This window comes from Poecilia mexicana, unplaced genomic scaffold (genome assembly GCF_051168715.1).
Source record: "Poecilia mexicana isolate PSO_F unplaced genomic scaffold, ASM5116871v1 scaffold_10, whole genome shotgun sequence".
Lineage (NCBI taxonomy): Eukaryota > Metazoa > Chordata > Actinopteri > Cyprinodontiformes > Poeciliidae > Poecilia > Poecilia mexicana.
This window is the reverse complement of record NW_028263379.1, coordinates 29,904,235-29,926,368: the sequence shown is the minus strand read 5'-3', so window position 1 is coordinate 29,926,368 and position 22,134 is coordinate 29,904,235. Positions and strand designations below refer to the sequence as shown.

General features: G+C 41.1%; 1 protein-coding gene across 1 annotated transcript in view; it reads left to right on the top strand.

Moving 5' to 3' along the window:
- The window catches only part of LOC106928922 (ALF transcription elongation factor 2), a 111,985-nt gene that overhangs the window by 70,238 nt on the left and 19,613 nt on the right, over positions 1-22,134 (top strand). Inside the window, exons 3-4 of the mRNA XM_088009205.1 lie at positions 486-1,134; positions 2,753-3,186. Of these exons, the coding sequence (XP_087865331.1) occupies positions 486-1,134; positions 2,753-3,186 (1,083 nt within the window). The remainder of the gene's footprint in view (positions 1-485; positions 1,135-2,752; positions 3,187-22,134) is intronic.

Genomic DNA, 22,134 nt, shown 5'->3' with positions numbered 1-22,134 from the left:
CTTTATTTTCCTCTTTCTTTGGCCCAAGAAGAACTGCTGCCACTAGTGCTGATTTTTTTTTTCTTTCTTTAGGGAATCTGTCACTGACACTAAATGAGTTGTTAGGCTATTCTTGGGCACCTCTCAGCATTTCTGATTGCAGGTAGGCTGCTATAGGATGACATATAAGTAAAGGCAGGACTGTCCTCCAAACAGTGACTGGCTGAGAATGTGGGGTCAGGGTAATAATGACTCCTACCCCATTAATTTCACAGCTTCAGCCCGGGATGGGGCCTCTTAAAGGTGGCATTATTTAATTAATCATCTCCTCCGGAAGGCCGGTCAGTGGTCACCCTATCTATCTCTCACTATTCCTTTCCAGATGAGTAAAGAGGGCTGTTCATCAAGTCTGGTAAAAAGGAGAAATGGAAGACTTAATTAATGTCCTTTTTCTTCTCCCTCCCTCTGTCCTTTTTCCCTCTTCCTTTTTTTTCCTTCCCTGTCAGACTAATAAGGGCGATGCGTTGGCCAACCGAGTCCAGAACACCCTGGGCTCCTACGAAGAAATGAAAGACCTGCTAACCAGCCACTCCAACCAGAGCCACTTGGTGGGAATCCCCAAAGGCAGCGCCGCGAGCAACAACCAGCAGCAAGCGGCAGGCTCCTCCACCACCGACAGATCAGCCACAGAGTCCCAGCTGTTCAATGAAGCCTTGAGAGGAGCAGGAGCCGGTGGAGGAGGAGGAGCAGAGGGAAGCGGGGAAAAGAGGACGGGAAGCGGTGCGCTGTCGTCGGCCTCCATGCAGCCGCCTGCCGTCGTCACGTCGTTATCGAACGCGGCGGTGGCCCCACACCAGAATGCGAAGAAGTCGAGGAGCTCCATGGAATGGTCGAAGGGAGGCCAAGCGACGGGCCTGGTTGTAGGGTCAGGGGCGCCAGGGCAGAACGGACAGGGGCAGGTCCCTGCGGCCGCCGCGGCCAGCCGGGGCAAAATGGCTCTTTTAGAGGAACAACAGCTGCAAAGGCACGAGGAGCTGTTCAGCTCTCTCAAAGATGAACTGGGTCTGAAAGAGGAATCAAGCCCTTCTTCCTCGTCTTCATCCTCTTCCTCGTCCTCTTCCAGAAGGCATTCGTCCAAAAGCCATTCCCTACCAGGTAAATGTGATGCAACGTGCCTCAAAAGGAATTGCTGCTCTGATTCTGTTGCATTCAAGAGTCTTTTAGTTTTATGTTGTATATGCACATTTAATGTCGGATGGTTTTATACTGCAGAAATTAATGGACTGTTGGCTTTTATCAGTGTTGTAAAGATATAAACATTGAAAGATACTGTATATGTGTACCTTACTGCATAAAATCTTTCCATACTAAACATCATAATAATTCAGGTCTGCTATATTGTTGCCATTGGCATGTGAGTCCTTTAGCGTGTCGACATACCTCGGTACGTTCATGAACACGAGGCTCTTGGGTCTTGCGGACAAGCAGACCGAAACAGTTTCAAAGCCTGTGGCCATTAACAAAATTAAAGTCGGATCGGAGCTTCCTGTGGATTCTAAGGGTGGATCACACCAGCTCTGTCTGGTCCGCTTCATAGTTCATTTACCTAGAAAGTTTGGTTTGTTTAGGGAGATGTGAATGTGCAAGCGGACCAAAAAAGTCGACTCTCTCTAAAAACATAAGTTTCTGTTCGGTTAAAATGTACAAAGCAAACCAGAGACCGCTCCAAACGCAGGAGGCAGACTAAACCAGAGGGCATACTGGGTAAATACAACCTAAACAAACATGTGAGTCTAAAGCTAATTGTTCACGGCCTTTTACCAACGACTACAGAGAAATCCTACAACTGTTAAAATTTGACGTCACGCCGTTTTTGTTTACATTTTGTGAAGGAGAAAGTTGCGCTTGGTGTCTTCTTCTTGGTGCAGCGCCACCACAGGCCAGGAGGGGAACAGGTTTTTCAAAACTGGTTTGATTTTAGCATCAGCTGAAAAAGTAACCAGTGTTGTAGTCTGACCGACTATCAGGTGTGAAAACTCCCCTAAACTAAAGGTCTGCTTCATGTTTTGAATTTTTTGATACACTTAATCAAATGTAGTTCAAAATCTGAAATACCTGGAAAACACAGAAAGGCCATTTTTACCATAGAATTCAACAAATGGAAATCGCAACATACGAAGTATTGAAACCTGAACAGAAATGTTCTACAGCGATTACGTATTCTTAAAAGCAAACGTTACATTTATAAAACCTTTTTGTATTTGTTTAAAAAAATTTTGTTTACTTTCTCTAAAAATATTGCTACAATCTTGTCCAGTCTTCTTCTTGTGAAACCAACGTTATCTTTTGAACTTGATGAAATCATTTCAACCCAAATCAAGAGGTTTTGTTGTTTTATTAATTAACTCTTAAGGTTGCTTTTCTCAAATCAAGGAAAGCTTTTACAGATGTGTCTGATTATAGGTGTAAAATACAAAACATTTTATATCAAAATTCATAATTTGTTGTTTTTTTATCCTTGCCTGAGTCATGAAGGCTGATTAAATAATTATAGTAAAATTTTGAAGGGTTCCAATGATTCAGACCTTCTTGGTAAAAATGATTAAAATTAGCATTTATTACATAACCAGATAATAAGGTTGATTTTGAAACCTCAAAACATCTTAATTCTTTTCAATTTGATTGGCTGTACTGATCTTACTGATCTCTGACAATGAGCTGTTGGTAGGGTTTATTGTTCTCAGGTGGTTTCTTTTTCTTCTTTCTCTTACAGATGGAGGCAACTTTCGGTCCTCCACTGTAGACGGTTGCCACTTTAAGTCTTCCTCCAGCGTGGAAAATGGTGGATCTTTCAAAACCTCCCCGTTCGAAAACGAAACAAGTTCTCACCTTTCTTTGTCCTCCTCCCCACTGGCTTCCACCTCGGTTCTGACAACTCCCACGCCCGGTCTGACCACCCCCACGTCTGGACTGACCACGCCCACTTTCCCACCCGGCTGCCTATCGGGGAAGCCGATCGCTGTTCAGCAGAAGCCCACTGCGTACGTTCGCCCAATGGACGGCCAGGACCAGGCGCCGAGTGACTCCCCGCAGCTTAAGCCCCCTCCGGTGGCAACAGAGGGGTTTAGCAGCAGCCAATCTTTTGGAGGAACGTCTGGAAACGTGAAGAACAAACTGCCAAAACTGAACCTCAGCCACACAGGAGAGGTAAGAATTCAGAGTTGGTTACAGTTGGTGCATTGACTTTAAAAGAGTCTATAGACTGAGTCAAATCTTTTTTTTTTTTTTTTTTTTTTTTTTTTTTTACTGAAAAAGCAAATGAAGAGTATATTTTTAAAACTAATTAGGCAAGTGTCATTTTCAGTGCTGAAATTACAAACAGCAAACAGCTATCGTAGAAGATCAACATTAAAATCAGTCATCTCTGATACTGGCGGCCATTTTCTTAAAAGTCCGAGTTTTCTCTTGAATTAAGAGGGTCAACCAGGTTTCCTTAACAAAAAGGGTGACACAAAGTGGCATCATGATTTTTTTTAATTTTGTTACAATTTTTCTGCATTATGCCCTTTGCTTTTCTGTCAACATGTCCTCGCCTTCATAGCAAATCAGTCATTTTTAATTGAGAAGTTGACGCTGCACCGTAATGCCTAGTGAGTGCTGTTAAGGTGAAACTATTCCTGCTAAAACAGACCTCAGAGCAAGCTAAACTCCCCATATACCAGAATACTTCAGGCAGAGGTCTGATGACAGGTACAGTCTGTGCTCTGAAATGAGGACGAAATTTAAAGCCCCTTCACTCTGGATTTACACTACTACTGCTCTGCAGTCCAACTCCATAACCGTTCAAATGTGGCTCGAATGCTCCAAGTCTAGAAACATTACTTCCAGTGGGAAGGCAATAATTCTCTCAGTACTCACCAAATATGCCTCCCCCTCAGCTACTTTCCTGACCATCCTTCAGTAATGCTATCCCCAGCTGATCTCAAGGCTCTCTTTACAACATGCAATATATATACATTATATGTGTATTTGCAGACTTTGAGACTTCTCTTTAAGGGCAATGACAAAAACCTTTTGCATACAACCTGTAGCTTCAAAAATAATTTGCTATCTTTGGCCAACCAGACTGTGCAATATGGAGTTGTGAGCGTCGCTTCACAACTCAAAGCCCTATGAAGCCATGTTTACTATTGAGGCTGTGTGTGTGGATTGTTTGCTTCAGCAGCTTGTCTGGTGGTTTTACACTTGAACACGCTGAAAAGCGGTGCCATGTAAAATAGATCGAATCCAACTGTCTAACCACCGTCAGTACTGAGTTGGCTTAGAAGAGTTAGAAATAGTTGATTTCTATTAGCTGTGTTTCCATTGACCATGAAGTTGCACAATTTCCATCCATCCATTTTCTTTACACCCTTGTCCCTTAGTGGGGTCGGGAGGGGTGCTGGTGCCTATCTCCAGCTAATGTTCCGGGTGAAAGGCGGGGTCACCGTGGACAGGTCGCCAGTCTGTCACAGGGCAACACAGACACACACAACCATGCATACACACACTCACACCTAGGGGCAATTTGGAGAGGCCAATTAACCTGACAGGCATGTTTTTGGACTGTGGGAGGAAACCGGAGTACCCGGAGAAAACCCACACATGCACAGGGAGAACATGCAAACTCCATTGCACAATTTGACATTTCAAAAATAAATTGTCTTCATGGAAACACGGCAACTTTGAAAAAACTCGTGTTTTGATAGAGTTTTGGCGCTTTTTTTTTTTTTTTTTTAGCAAAACCACAATGGAATCCTTTTTTTTCCTTCAACCAAACGTTGCCACTCAACAACAAAAATAAAACAGTCTGTTTCTCTTCATATTTGATTTTTGTTTTATGGATCTTTTGGACACGTTACCCAGCGTTCAGTAAAGGAACGCAGAACTCCATGATCAAGCACCTTAAACAACCAACCAAGATCCACTTTGCCTGGATGTAAACAAATTATTAGCAAGTTTACAAATATGTCATTCACATTCACATCTTAGTGCTAATTTATAATCTGTTTATCATTTGACACCCAATTATAAATTCAAATTAAAGACTTAAAAAAAACACAGTAATACAGACATTTTCATGGTGCAGGAACAGACTCCTCCTAATTTAACCCCTTCAATTATTCATGAGCATCTGCTTTAGCTGGTTAACAGTGACACATACTGTCAGTCTGCTTCTGATGTCACAAGTCCTGAGCGCATGTTTGCATTTTTTTAGACTCACCCCCCCCACGTATTGTCTATCCATCTCTGCATCTCTTTCTCTCTCTCTTTCTTTTTTCTTTCTTCCCCTCTTGAAGCAGCAGGAGATGCAGGTTTTGATGATGATGCTCCTGTATGCAGGTGTGTGTGTGTGTGTGTGTGTGTGTGTGTGTGTGTGTGTGTGTGTGTGTGTGTGTGTATGTCTGTGTGTGTGTGCTGCGTGAGACTCGTTGACAGGCGAGCAGCCATCCATATCGAGAAAGCCAGCTGTTCCTATGCTTTGATAGGACAGATCTTTGTGTGTGTGTGTGTGCGTGTGTGTGTGTGTGTGTGCGTGTGTGTGTGCAGCGCTGTAAATGAGCCTGAGCTGGAGCTCGGAGCATATGGCACTAAGAGGGAGATGGAAGGACAAATGGCGGAGGAAGACGAGGGGAATTGAAACATAGTTTACTTTCATGGCCACAAGTGTTTCTGGACGCTTCGTGGCGTCAAAAACGTCCGAGAGGGAAGGTGTTGGACTCGATTTGCACTGAAGGTGAAGGGAAGGAGATGAGGAAGAGAGAGACAGACAATGACTGGCTGATTACGGCACCTTATCATGGCTATATTTGTTCTAGTTAGATGAGTTCCTGGATGCGTTCTGCAGCTTAAATAGCAAAAGAGCAGCATGTCGCAGGACAGGGCTTTGTGAACCAGAAACAGATGGGACACTTCAATTGCTTCTGCTTCATGCGTCGTCTCTGTAAACAGAAATGAAATGTAAAGAGGTGATTTAAATGTTCAGACAGTCAGGGAAATTTTAATATTAGACTAAGGGTGTTTTCACACCTGGTAGTCCAGTAGACTATTAAGCAATGTTTGTTGCATTTTCACCAGGTGTGGTTCGCTTTCACACATCGCTGTCAAAAAAATCTAATAGTTTGAAAAATCTGTTCCCCTCCTCGCCTGTGGGGGTGCTGCATCAAGAGCCACTGAAGGAAACAACACAAAACCTCTTCCCCTCCTTGTATTGTCACATGGTGATGTCCGTGTGACAATATCTTATTTAAATGAATAAAAATCTATACTTTCAAACATTAACCTGAAGTGCATTTGGATTCTGCAGCCGACTGATGATGCAACGCACACCAGACATTCTTGAACTGAATGACTCAAAACATATACCAAAAGAAAGGTTTGAAGTGGCCTAGTCCAAGACTGGATCCAAATGACATACTGTGGTATGACCTTAAACAAACTGTTCTCAAAATCTCCTCTTTGTGTCTGAATGTAAACAACTATGCAGCTAATGATAATGAGTCAGCAACAAGGCAGTTCAAAGGGCTTTTCATCGTAAGATAAAAACTTAATACAGTAACCAGTTATGAAACAAGCAATAAACATTACATTTTGTCAAATACCATTATATAAATCAATAATAATTATCAAAAATACATAAAATATATTGATTAATGTTCCAATCGTTATTAATCAAATGCCAAAAAACCCCAAAACAAAACAAAAAACAACCATAGAAGACACAACCAGTCAATAGGTTAAATACTTTTTCATAGGGACCCAGGCCGGTTCTGATAGCGTTAATTATTGAAAACATAATTCAGCTAAAGCTTTTACTCAGGTTATATCTGTCTGGTTTTAAGATTTGTTTGGTGTTCTGTAACACTGATGAGTGACAAAACGGCAAAAAGAAAAATAGAAAAACCCTCAAATTTGTCTTATTAAAGATGCAAGGATTAAGTTAGAGACTCTAACTTGTACCTCTGGTAGTCCTAAGAGTCCCAAACGCTCTGATGTTTTGTATAATGTTTTCTAATTGAGTCAGGCGCTACAAATGGGTTTTAAACACTCGATATGTGCCTCGCAGTTCTGCTGTTGAGTGTGCTGTCAGTGTGTTTTTGTGTGACCAAGCGTGTGCAATAAGGCTTTAAACTGCTGTGGAAGCTTTCTCTTAGCGCCATAGGATTATTGATCGGGGACCTTTATTCCTGAGTGTATGGGAGAGTGTGTATGTGATAGAGCGAGAGTGGAAAGCAGACTGATAACAGTATTGATTGTTTCCTAACGGTTACAGTAGCCTTGAATTCTCTTCAATGAGGATGGAGACACACACAAACACACACACACACACGCTCAGACATACATATCTGTTGAGTAAGGATTTTTCTCCAGCTGCAGCTGTTCTAATGCGGTGATGTCCGCTGTAGCTCCAGAACATTATCAAGTGAGCAACTAAATGTGTTGCATATGAGACTAAAACATAACACCCGGTGCTTTCACTTTCTAGCTGAACCAGTCTGACTGAATGTAATATAAAAGAAATAATAAGCTGAAATCTAGTGGAGTTGAATGAATTCAGGGTATCCCGCATCTTTAAATAGTCTTAAATTCATTTATCTAAAATTAAGGCTGTAAAAAGTCTTAAATTCATAAGACTAGCATATTAGTCTTGTGTATGTTTTCTGGCTTTACTTTTCTGAGTCGGGCACCAACTAGGCCGGTCACGATAACAAATTTTTCTGGATGATAAATTGTCCCAGAAGTTATTGCGATAAACGATAATATTGTTGCTTTGAGACAATTTTCAAGCAATTTAAAGGTAAAGGGATAATGATGCAAGAGCATATTCTCGAAGATGAATAAACTTTAAATTCTAATGAACATTCAATACTGGAACTGGAAGACATTTTAAATAAGCAAAGTAAGCAACAGAGAAAACAAATAAAATGAATTATGAATTGTTTGTAAACAAAACTGTCCTTCAAAAAAAAAAAAAAAAACAGCTGTTTGAGTCCCAAGCACCAAACTGAAGACGTTTGTCATCCAGTTCTTGGTAGAAAACGATAAATCATACAATTAAAATCATCAAACTTGTTTTAATTTATCATGCGATTAATTGATTTATTGATTCTTGTGACAGGTCTAGCACCGACATCTTCATTGCGTTCTGTAGCTTGGGGCGGTTGAGGATACCGCTAACTAGCGCCATGCTGAATTATGAATACATCTCATCTAAGTGATTGCATCCATCGCCATCATGATTTCTTCTTGATGAAGAAGCTTATTCATGTGTGATTTTAATTTCCTTTTATATTTAATCGAAAAACAGCAGTTGTGAAATTGTTTTTTCAACTTTAGATTTGCACACATTTGCAATGGAAACCCAGCTAATGTGACTGATCAGACGAGAGAAACGTGAACTGCCGCGAAAATACTATCTGACATTAAACTTCTTATTTGTAAGAGAACAAGTTTAACGCATAACTCAGAAAAGCAAAATCTGAAAAATAAAAACAAAACACAGTAACTCTCCCCTCTAACATCAGAGCTTTCATCAAAGTGTTCGGCGGCTCGCGCTGTTCGCTGCGTTCACATTCAGGTGAGCAACACTCCAGTCAAACGGATGTGTATGTACATTTGTTAAACCCTGCCAGCAGTCTAGCGAGGAGGTAAACATGGAGGTGACAGGTGACATTTCCAACAGTGCCCGTGACAAGTTTCATTTACATGTAGTTCAAAGTATGGGGCTGATGTAATTTCACACTGATTTGGAGGCGTGCTGCGGTGTTTTCCGTCAGCCGCGTGCGCGGGAACACGCGGCGCCTCCCCACTAATGTAGCGGTAAATAAGAAGCAGGCTAGACTAAGACCTTCAGTCAGTAATCACTGGGAGGGGAGTGCTAACCAAATCATCTCTGCTCTCAGAGAAAGCATTCATGTATGCCTTTTTGAATGAAAAGATTCAGCCTTTATATAGCCCACTGGCTGGATGAAAGGAAAGCAGTAATACACACATTAATAACACCAGATGTCAGGCTGTGAAGAGAGCCGGGCAGGAGTCCAACTTCCCAGGATACTTCGGCTGCTTTACCTTTAAAGCAGCTTTACCTGCCATTGTTATTTACAGTTGAAAATAACATATTATAAGATATTTACGCCTAAGAAATATCTGAAATAGACTCACAGACAGACTTTAAATCAAATTCATCCGTCTCCTGTTTTAGGTCAAAAATATGTCAATTTACAAATTGATTTGAGAATTATTTGAGAGAACTTTTGATCATTCTGGCAATTTCAAGAGTTTACCTATAGCAAAGTAGTATTTACTATTATATCTTTTAAATGTTAAGACTTGATCCTGACAGAACTGCCGTAACTGACTTAGGTTTATATCTTGCACCTCTTCAGATCTGCTGACTGGTTTTATATGGATCTGAGATCGACTTTGTTCTTTGAGGGTTTTGGTTGCGTCCATTTGAAAGATCTCTTGTGTCCAAACTTCAACTTCCTGGCTGTTCTGTCCTGAGATGTCGCTTTAAGATTTCTACATGTGTATTTTTCATAATGCTGTATCTAAAAGGACAGAATTATGGGCATTCTTTTGAATTTAAAGAAGAAAAAAAAATAGAAAAGTCACTTGTTTCGTCTTACTTCAAGTAAACTGAGATGTTTGCGCTAGAAACTAGATCAAAAATACTTGCTGAGATCTTCTATTTTTGCAGTGTAAGCCTATCAGACCCAAAACAGGAAACGGTTGAGTTTGTAGCAGAGAAACATTTATAATCTGAAGGACTTGGTCCTGGACAACAGACAAGGAAACCAGTGTTACAGAGCATTATTTCTTTAGAATAACCAAAAATGGGAGGGAATTATATATTTTGTAGTTTTGCTCTTATGCTCTTAAGCATAAGAGTTTATGCTCTTATGTTAAGTTCCTGAGTTACATTAGTGGCACTGGTGAGGCTGCCACAGACGCCTGAGAGAAAACATGCTATCGGATCACCTAACGGTGGCAAATGATGCAATTTGCTCACTCTCAGATTTATGGGCTGCATAAAGCATCTCTGATGCTGCTCAGCTCGTTCATTTCAGCAACAGCTGCGCTGATTTATTGGCAAGTTCTTGTCAAGTCACTCCACTTAAATCCTTCTGCTGCGGTTAAAAGCAGCAGTTATGACAACGATTAGCCCCAAGGCTAAACATTTTAGCATGTGGCTAACTTTTCTGCCTACCTAAGCGGTCATTAGCCACCTTGCTAAATCGAGGCGATGTTTTGAAGCCGCAAAACTTTCTCACCATTACAGATCTGCCTTTCTAACTTCAAACAGTAAAGGAAGGAACTAAGCCACTTCCTGAGAACGATGAGGTTGCTAATATGCTAACACCTTCGTCAACCAGGATAAAACTCCTTGATATCAAAGATTTCTTTTAAAATAGTGTCCTGACAAACAGTTAGTTAAAACTGTTCAATATCAGTAACATTATTAAATAAAACCCACTCTATTGTTTTTTTTTTCTCATGTGCTAGTAGGTGTTAGGCTACTAGCCTTTTTCAGGTTAGCCTTTTTGATTGAGCTATCTGTGCTGCAATGAGACAAATGCTGGTTTGAGATTCTCAATGGATAGTTTGATTGTGCATGACATTTTTATTGCAGTAGATCAGATATTTTTGGATGAAAATATGTTTACGTTTAGAAATATTTGTATCTGTAAAATCTGCTCCCTTTAACTAAAAGGTTGACCTTCACTGAGACAAGAGTTTCCTACAGAGTGGTTCAGTGTTCTTGTTTGACCCCCTGCTGTTGATGGACTCTTGGATTTATTCTTACAGACCGACCACTTCTGGAAAGTTTGATGTTTAACAGACAGCAGCTTTCACTGCGGTCTGGTGTTATCCCAAAGCCATTGGAAGGACTTTCTGAACGATCCTTTCCACAGATGTCAGTGACTCTGTTTCTTATCCGTTGTTGAGTTTCTGTAGACATGACGGCTTTTACAAATCTATTAGTCTACTTCAGAAAGTCAGACAGTTCTTATTGAAATGATTTCTTGATATTAGCAGTGTAGCTATTGAAACTGAACTCATCATTACTTAACAAGGAGGGAGCCAGGTTTGCTTGGACTTGGACTGGGTGATATTGACTTAAAGTTTTATCACGATATTTTACATTATTATTGTATTGTGATAACAATAAAAGTGACAATAAGAACTATTTATTACTTCTCTTCTAGGTAACCTCAATGTACAAACATAAGTTTGCCCTTGAAAAACATTCTAATACACTTCCTGTGGACATCAATCACATAAAGATGTTAGCTGCTCACAGTAATTGCATTTAATTATATTTTCAGATGTAATTACATTTATTGATGCTGCCAGTGGAAGCCCCCCCCACCCCCCTTGGAAAAAACAGTACATTTTGAAACTGTCGGAGTCAATTTCTTTTTCTGTTTAATTCCCCCCCCCCCCAAGTTTCAAATTTTTTTTCAGTTTTTTTTTCCTTTTGATAAAACTTTATGGCTTCAATTTAGCTCCATACAATCTCACCAATTCGGACAGTTTTGGGGGGATTTTAGACATTATTAATTGAATTTATTTGATAATGATGAATCAAAATTCTTATGATTAAAAAAAAAAGTATCACGATAAATGATAAACAATACGGTAAATGCCCACCCCTCACTTGAATTATCTATTTTCCCCTTAATAAATTAAGTCTTCACTTGAAAACTGTATTTTGTTCTTACGTAGGTTAATTTAGACTGATATTAAGATTTGCTGCATTATATCAAGCACACAAAAGAAAAAGAAATCCGTAAATACTTCCTCATTTGTAGAGGTGTGAGAGTAAAAAGCAGAAATGTACATAAAGCCACAGCATAAACAGGAACGCCTTCTCTGTGGAAATAAAGCAGAGGGTTCAGCGAAGTGTTGACGAGGGAAATAAAATATTTTCTTACTTCCAGCACAACTAGAAGAGAGTTATGAGCAGTGTGCCAATGCAGCAAACAGCTGGCCTCATTTGCATAATACCCATCAAGCCCCTCTTTCCCTCCGGCTGCCTGTCAGCTCACGACCGCGACACGCACCAATAAATACACGCGTGACGCCACCTTTCGCTTCATCAGGCCGCCGTACATTTACAGGCTCCCTGCTCGAGCATTCCTCTGGAATGCTGTGACGCTTTTTTATCAGTCAAGCAAATTCAAGCCTCCTCTGTGGATTGATAATAATAATAAAGAAGAAAAAAAGGCTTTTTAAGACTTTTGATTTTAGGGGGGAAAAAAAAAAAGCCTCCGCTAATTGCTTCTGTGGAGAAGCACCGGAATGATTTAGCTTTTATGCTGATGATAAAACGCTCTTAATATCATCTTTAAAGAACAAAAGAGCAGGCCCATGAATCAAGCTACGGTTGAGTAGCTGCAGTAGGGCTGAGGAGACGGTGCTTAGGGAGAAATATACTTAAAGACAACCGGGTTAGGAGAGGTCTCCCTTCAGCCTGGCACAGCCGGGTTTTATGGCAGCATAAGCTGCTCTTTGAGAGATCACCGAGGTCTGATTTGTGCGGGCTGAATCGGACTTCGGGGCAATATTTTACCAGCCGAGATCGTCTTTGTGCCGGAGAAAGGCAGCAGCGGTGTCAATGCAGGTAGAGTTAAAGGGGCAGTGTTATGTAAAAATGACTTTCTTGAGCTTTAGATCTTGTTAAAATGTTATTTATTCATCAAAAACATACCTGGAGTGTTCCCTGGATTCTTTCATGCATGTTTGAGAAATCTTTTAATCACCCGTGGCAACCATTCCAGTGTGCAAAATGCCTGGGTGGACCTAGCTCCACCTTCTAGGACAAAGCTTCACTCAGCATCTTCAGACTAGCCAGCAGCAATTAGCAAACACCTGCTGAACTCATTATAAGAGCTTCTTCTCAATGAAACGCTGCTAGAAACGTTTCAGAAAGAGCAGGACTTTCTTAAAGTGACAAAGGCCCAATTTCAAGGTGTTAGATTACAAAGTCTAATTTCTTTTAAGTTATATTGTATATATGCAACAACTGAAGGTAGCATGTTAACTTGACTGTGCTCTAAATTGACCCTATGTGCCTGGTAAATACATAACACTTCCCCTTGAGAAATCTGCATCTCTATTTCTCGTCAGATTCCACTTTCTGCTTTGTTCCCAGAGAATCAGCGTGATCGCTGTACGGTTACGGCAGCCGAGCTGTTAGTTATTTCAACATGCAGTTTATAGCAGGCAGGAAAATGAGCTGGTTACCCCCGGAGATTAACACTATGGCTGTGTTTACCGGATTAACTGCAATGATCGGCATTGATCTCCGCTGTCACCGTAACGGGCCCGCAGCGTGCATTACGGCCCCTCAGAGAGCCGTGATCCCAGCCTTAAACAAAGCCTCTCCTTCAGCCGCTGCAGCGTGACGGTTTTTAACTGTTTCCCTGGGAGGATTTTTATTTATTTTTTTGCTTTGTTTTTGTTTTAATTATAAAAAGAAAATCTCTGGTGAATCTGTGGCTGACGCTGCAAAGCAGAGCGGGGCCGACCAGCCGGCCGGTGGGGTCACGGCAGTCAATCGCTGAAGTTTCACGGGTGCTTCCAGCGTGTCCGCTCAAGTGATTTAGGAGGTTTTAGTTTGCCAGCAGTGTCATGTAGCTGATGTCAGGGGTTCACACAGTCCAGACTTGAATTTATAGTTTAAAGCCAGGATAGGCAGCATCTCAACAGGAGGAGGCGGTGAGAAAGGCATTCACATTGTTGAACAAAAATTATGAAGAAAAATCTCCTATTTAAATCATGTTTTTTTGCACCGTGTGAAATTACAACCTTCAGGCATAATTTTGTGATGTTTACATGCAAGTATAAAAACCTCCACAATTTATATTCCCATTTTCCTATGTGTGTGTGTTGGGGTGGGGGGAGAAATCCCAATAAATAATTGTTTTCAACAAATATCAGCACACTTGACCCAAACAATTCCTGTTTTGGTTATAAACATGACGTAAAACAGACGTCCATTTCTGAGAACACGTCTTTCAAGTAGAGCTGATGTGTGTCCAAACCCGGGAAATTGCTGCAGAAAGATCTGCCTAAGCTTGCCCTTACAGAAAAGTCCGAAATTATTGATACCCTGGGAAGTATGAATTGTGAATCCTGTCAGTTTCTAATAGGAAAAGACACACACATCTTCCAACAGGCAGAGGATTGAACTAGCAACTATTTTGAAAAATAAAAAAAAACTTCAAAAATTGGCATGTCAGCCTAAAACATACAAAACAGAAAAGGACTTGACTTTAGGTTTTTATTTGGATAAGTAAGGATCTAAAACATATGATCAAACCTTATTGTGTTGATGAAAACACAATAAGGATAATAGTATAATATTTTCTGACATTTTCACTTTGTTCTGTGACTTGAGGTGGTTGAGGCTACCGTTGACTAGCTGCTAAACCCTTGATAGCTACAGTAGCAAAGGTATATTAGCTGCTAGTTCAGATATCTATGCTAGCTAACAAGCTACACCTGCTAGCAAAGGTAGCAATAAACCCTTGATAACTTGCTAGCAAGGGTAGCTAGAGCATATTACCTAGCTAACTAGCTAGCTTTTGGGTAAATTCAAATTTATAGCCAGATGGCTGGACGACGTTCGTTTTCACTACTGATATGAGGCTTACGAAGCCGTGTGCAGTGTGAGAACCTCAAAGATTTATGCTAAGAGTCAGAAGCACACCAATAAATTTCCCAATTTATGCTATGCTTCATTGTAATACAGCAGGATCTCCCAACTATCCACTATATTTACATTTTTACTTTTTGGTCTTCATTTTAATTCAGTGTCACATTAAAAGGATCTTAAAAAGTATTTAATTAGACTTGCTGAAACTTGCAGAAACCTGGCTTTAAGTTAGATATTTTTTTTCTCAAAAAATATATCTGATGAAAAACAGTAGCATGAATTTAGTTACAAAACAACATACTTTTTCTGTTCTGCATTTGAATTTATCACACCTCAAATGACAACCATAAAACAGGTACATTGTTGCCTTGGAAATGCATGAATAACAGATTTTTTTATGGTTTTTTTTAGCTGAAAGCTGCTTGAATGCTTATGCTGGGGCTCCCTGCTGAGCCTGCAGTAGAATGGAGATGTTTAATTGCATCCAAAGACAACCATCTCCTGTGTCTCACGGTGATAATACCGAGTCGGGCTCTGTGAGGTGGTAAATTTTAACACTTGAAGCAATTTACTCCTAGAACTTTTTTTTTTTTTTTCTTTTTCATTATTTCACAACGCAATATTTCCTCTGCCCGAGCAGGAGCCGCTGGTTCTGGAAGTACACAGATTCTTTTATGTGCTCTCTCGTGGTGCCAGATCGAGCTGCTCGCCTCCGAGAAGAAAAGCTATTTTCTCCCGCTCCTGTCGGCCCGTGCATCGTTTCACTTTACATAATACATCACAGAACAGAAGGTTTGCTAATCTGCATCAAGGAACGGTCCAGAATCAAGACGTCGTTTGATGTCGTCTCAGGCGCGCGGCTAATGTGCGACCGAATAGCACGCCGCTGCCGCCGCCTCCTCATTGTTATGCAGTAATATTAAAATCTGGATAATAAAACATTTTCTACTTATGAGCCTTGGGTAGTCAAACTTAATAAATTACAAGGCAACTTTTCTTCTGGACCGTAAAAAACGGCTCTGAACGACTTTTAAATATCCAACTATTCCATAACAGCTTATGTCTGTTGCCCATAAAAATATGGTCATAAAAATCTTTATTGCTCTTGGCATTACAGAACAATACATGGAGAACCCCTAGTGCTCGCTCTTTAGTATTATTCATTAGGTTCTGACACAGACCAGTGACTGTTTCTAACTCTGTATGTGTGCGTGTGTGTGTGTGTGTGTGTGTGTGTGTGTGTGGGGGTGTGTGTGTGTGTGTGTGTGTGTGTGTGTGTGTGCACGCGCCATGGTCTTTTAATAAAATATGCCCTGCTGGGCTCTGTGTTGCCAGTTTGCCAATCAGAGCATAGCCACGATATGCTAATCACACGCGCAAACACACGCAGACGTAAACACACACAAGAAGAGTAATGCACACACGCACGCGTGCGCTCACACACGGTAGGAGAAGGAGTGTTTTGATCTACCAGGGCCATTACAGACATTTTAAAATCCTATGAATATAAAGAAGAGAGGAAAGGGGGCGGAGGGAGGAGGATGGGAGTGAGTGGAGGAAGATGAGAGAGATGGGCGAGAGAGCAGCAGAGACGGAGAGACGGCAGATGGAGGGAGGGAAGAGAGAGGGGGGAAAATAATGTTTCCTGTTCGTCTTATGTACGCAACAGTTTATTGTTCAGTTCAAGGGAACAGAGCAGGAGAATGCATCAGAGAGATTATGTGGAAGATGGTCGATTAAAGGCCTCTCATTATTTATTTGTTAGTCTTTTTTTGCTTTGTGTTTTGTTACTTTACATTACAGGAGGCTGTCAGTGAGATGTGAGTTAGATTGCACATAGTCTCAGAGAACTTTGGGACAGATTGTGGGATTGATGGGAAACGCTCGCCATGTGATTGGCCGAATCCTCAACAGGCAAAATACACATTCTCTGTTGTCTGGTTCAAATAGACGCTCGTTTTGTAAAATGGAAACGATGAGGTGAGATATGTGCACTACTCAGACAGCACGACGTGAGCTCTAACCCTTATAGGAGGAGGGCCTTAGTGCTGTCAGTCATCCTTGTGTATGTGCTTCTCCCAGCCTCCCCCTTTCTCTCTGCTACACTAGAGCTGGTTCCTCTCATAAGAGCCTGCTGTAAATGATCAGGCTAGTTTACAATGACATATTAGGGCTGTTGTAAGAATAAAGAGGGAGTAAATTTTCACCAAGAAAGTCAGAAATTTTGAGAAAATACTTTGAAATATCAGAGTTTTCTACTTACCATGTCAATACACTGTATCATGAATGATGATGATGATGATGATGATACACAATTTTCATGAAATATAAGTTGTTTTTCCGATATTAGCATGGTCAGCAGCATGTAGCTGAGGTTGATTGACAGCGCTAAGACCCTCCTCATGGCTCTGATTGGTTGGTTTTTACAGGGAGCAGTGCATTTCTTCAGACAGAAATTGTAGCTTGATCTTTTCACAAATTATCTGTCACAACATGGTGATAGTTTTAACAAATATGTAAAAAAACAAATTGTTTTGTAAAAGTCACATAGTGTAGCTTTAACGCAATAGAGAACTACTTAGAAGGATTAAACTACAAGCTTCAATGCACATGACAACTTCAATATCATTAGCGGCTAGGGTTAGCAAGTCATTCTTCTTGGAAACCTTTAATATTTTTTCTGTTAGTTTATTTTTCTACCTCATGATGGAGGCTTGGTCAATGCATGTGTTTCACAATGTTGTCAGCCAACCAAACAAGAAGTTTTTATTAGCTAACTCTGTCAACACAAACGGGCAACTTAGTAACTATTTCCTTTCCTTCATAAAAGCTACAGAATATCAACTTAAATAACTCATCTCACCATATTGGCAATCTAATAGTATCTTGTACTTACACAAGTCAATATTGATGCAGTAACTTTCACTGATAGAGAATGTATGTAGGATTTTTTAATGTGAAGAGAATGAATCGTTGCTTCAAAACACAAAGTGCGTTTTAAAAATTGGAAGATCAAGTGGTATGTGATCTTGTTCCACCCTTTTTCAACTATATTACATGGATCCTAATTTTACTGGCAGAAGACTCTTAACTGGACTGGACTCTGGTCATAAACTGTACTGGGGCTCTGATGGTCTTTAGTGGCTTTTGAAACTCAGCCAACTTAGCCATTCATAGCATCCTTGAGGTTCTGTAAGTTGTGATAGTGTCTGTCAATCAACTTAGCAGCATTTTTTTTTTTACCCACAAAAGTTCACCGGTTCTTCGTGGACAAACATATCAAATTTAAGATAAGAAGTCACTCAAAGGTCTTCTTGTCTATATTGTTCTATAACAGACACTCAACAAAGCAGATGTTTTATTACCACTGGTTGGCTATAGTGAAAGCAGTACATTGCTATGCCAAGTTCTGTACCTCACAATCACTAAAAAGCAGTTTGAATTTAAATGTGTACCGTTTGGGAAAGCCAAGAGAGGGTTGTGAACACAGTCAGCATATTTTCTGCTTCAACTGGATATTGGGGTCTCATTGGATATACCCTGCTTGTCCAGGACATCCCAACGGTAGGAGAGTTTAGATTGCAAGTTAACTCTAAAGTCTTTGTTTTGCATCTCATGCCATTCTTTCAGAGGTTCTTCTGCTGAACAAACGCCTTCGGAGAATGCTGGTGTATGAGAGGAGTTCATGTTACGAGCAGCAAAGTTCAGGTGGCTGTCAAAGAAAGGCAGGTCTCATCGTTTCCAGTAGAACTTTGCTTCTCACAAAATCTTATTTCCATTGAACATCAAGGCACAATGTCTTCTGTTGGGACGTTTTTCTTTCCCCTGACCGTGTCATGACACTGAGTAAAATGTTTTTGTAGGACCAGGTATTTTTTTAACATATGGCTCTGACACAACAACACTTTAAAAGGGTCAATGCTGTTCAGTACAACAAGACAACCAGTATTGGCTAATACAGTCTTGAGGAAAAAGAGTTTCTATTATTGTCAGTGGAGTCATTGAGAAAACTCAGTACGCCAACTATCAGTCTGGGAAGAGTTACAAGGCCAGTTACGAACTACTTAAAATCCACGATTCTGCCATGAAAACAATAATTCAAAGGTGGAAAGCATTAAAAACCACAGATAATCTCCACAGGAGTGGACAATCTCGTAAGTTCACTTTGAGACCAGACCATAAAATGCTCAGAGAAACGAAAAAAAAAAAAAAAAAAAAAGAAAAGCTCTAGTGTAGACTCAGTTTGCCAATCTGCATCGCAACATCTGACATGCTTCAGATGAAGGATTTTTCCACTTGAGTAAGTAAGGAAAACAGGTGATCAGTCACAAGATCTATCAAAAAGTCCTTCGCAAATGTCTTCACATCTGAACCTAAAGGCGAACCCTCTTCAAGTTGGCATAAACGCTGCTTTATGAAGTGGAGGACCCTTATTAATGTACATAAAAAAAACTCAGCAGTGAAAACAGCTGGAGTCGGGAGTGCAGGGTCCAGGAGAGGAGAGGAGAGTGAAGGAGACTAATAGGGTGATTAGAGGGGAGGAGAGCTGCTGTTGAGAAAAAGACTTTGTGCTGGATTATTTTCCCTTCTTAGGAGCTTACAGAGAGCTAGCGGGTGTTTTACACCTCAGCTCTTAACACCCTCAAATCCCCTGATTTAAACCGCATGGAGATGCAAGGGAGACGGAGTGGAAGAAGGGCGGTCGAGCAGGACAGGGAAATGGGCCGGCAGAGGTGAAAGAGCAAGGGGAGTGGAAGAAATGACAAGACAACAGAACAAGTGTTTAAAGTGTTCACATTTTAGTTTGAAAAAAATAGTGGAAGTAGCAGAATAAACAGGTAGGCGCTAAAAAGCCAGCGAAGGTCCTCGAAACATGGGCTGTCATTTTGGCAGAGGAGAATAGCGGTCTGCTCTGTGTCTTGTGTGTCATCTTGTGAGTGTGTCTGGCCCTGCTGGTGTGAAATACAGCAGCAGTGTTTCTGGCTGCAGTGCAAACACGCTCAGCTTACCTGTGAAGTCACACAGGTCTCACCTCACTTTACAGCTCTGTTGTTGTCGGCGCCCAGGCCGAGGGCCAACACCGACACCACCGATGCTGCTTAGTCCGCTGTAGGGGAAGCTGCCATAGATTTACTTTATCCTTTAGCACACTTTGTGTTGTACATCATAAAGGGAGCAGACAGATAATAATACAGGAGAGCAAGAGGGTAAATTATATCAATGCAGACTCAAGAGACCCAAAGTACAAAACAGGCTTCCTGTCAGCAGTAGATTACCTGGAGCCACATAAAGTCCTAAGATTAATTGATATTCAGCAACTATAACCTGCAATTTTAAAGGATTTAAAAGGCTTTGGCTGTTTTTATGTGGTGTCAGAGATAAAATTAAGCATGCCAACAGTCACACACACTTGTCTTACCTTTAGTAAAAAAAACTGTTGCTCAAAACCTTCCACGTGTCAACTTTTAATCATCCATTATCTCAATTTATGGCCCTAAGCAACCTGGTTTTGAGTGCTTCCCTTGTATAGTATGGTATTCTTGAAAGTAAGGTGTTTCTGTGGTGGTTTGGATGAATCCATCCAAGCATTGCCATCTGCTTATTGAACAGGTCATGAGGGTTTAAGGTTCCAGAGGGGAACCCAGACATCTGCCTCCAAAGCAACTCTTTCCAGATAAATCTGGGGGTTCTCAAGACATAACAAGGCCAGAAGGGATTTTCATAAAGACCATACACTTTGTTTTGAGTCTTCCATGAGATTTACCTAGTAAACCTCCAGAGGGAGGTGCCTAATACACACTATGATCAGATGTACAAACCTCTACAGCTGACACAGCAGTGGCTCCACTGTGAGGCTCCCGCCAATGTAGGAGCTGATCTCCCTACATCCAAGGCTATGTCCATTCACCTCGTGAAATATAATCATTTCAGCTGCTTCTACCTAGAATGACCTCTTGTTTTTATGATCATACATAAAGATTGGGATTTAATGTAGAAAAATTTTGGTCCCCAATCAAGCCGAGTTTACCAGACTATCAGGTGTGGAGTGAGCAGAGTCCAGAGTGTTTGGGTTGTATGGAAGATGATCCAATGGCAAAGGTGGAGGTTGGACAGGTTGGTTTGATGGAGATAAAGGTTGTTGGTCATGTTTGATGATCCAGAAGCTTATGGAAGTGATTGAGGACGATCCCAGGAAGTAATGTGGATGTATACTTTCAGGAAACACACATGAAAGTAACTTCTGAAAGGAAACTCAGAAGAAAGTTTGCATGAAGTTATGAATAAAGTTCTGCAACAAGGAAATACACAGAGGGCTGGAGGGACCACAGAGGTTAACTCTCAGGCATTGAAGAACCGGCAGCCAGCTGCGTTCATCCAGCTTGATGCAGAGCAGGTGTCCGACAGCACCTTGCTCAGCCCCGCCCTCCACGAAAAACCTGCATCTGCAGCACAGAGAGAAGCATCGCACAGACAGACAAACTTTGACATGATCGCTAATGAGAAACATAATGTTGGACATGTTCCAAAACTAACTAACAATTCAGTTTACCTTCCATGAGATTTTGGAATATTTATGTCTGTCATCTGTGAAAATGCTACAAAACCAAGCAGCGGTATGAAACTGAAGTAGGAAGAGACAACATGGCAATTTGTTGGTACAAAATAGAGCCATAATCATGAAAGATCCCAGCTCCCCTTGTTTCTAAAACGTAATTAACATGATTAACGACGAGGTTTTCTCCGTTCTGCAGTAAAGTTAGGGTCATCAACCGGTTGCTGAGGGGATTTATTTAGTCCTCCGATAATTATGCATGTGCGCGGACACACGCGCAAACACACATTCGATGCCCTGTTGGGTGATAGCCCTGGTGTTCCCACCCCCTTACTCCCCGTCTTAAGAGGCACTTTTAGAGTTAGTGTGGAGACGTCACGCTGAGAAGCCCACACAGCCAGACCACACACACACAGCGAGCACAAACACACACTCGAACAGATCCCGTCAACAGAACAAATCAAATCTGCACCGCTTGAATTTTGCCTCCGCGTTCTCACACACACGCGCGCACACACACACACACACACACACACACACACACACACACACACACGCACAGACCTGCCAATCATCCTCTTGTCTGCTCCACACACTGCTGGTGGAGTGTGTGCGTCTGTTTCCTGGTGCTGCTAATTAAAACAGAGGTTCTGTGTGTCTGCATAAAGCTCCTTTCTTTCCATTAATGCAGCCGAATGTGTGCTTGTGCTCAGCTTATTCATACAAGAGGGATACTTTACCTCTGTGTGTGTGTGTGTGTGTGTGTGTGTGTGTGTGTGTGTGTGCGTGTGTGTCCGTGTGTGTTAGACAGCGAGCAGAAGGTGTTCTGTTCACAATTAATCACAGCAGTGAATCTAACTCCCCTTTTTTGTTTAATTTAGATTTCATCCGGAGCACT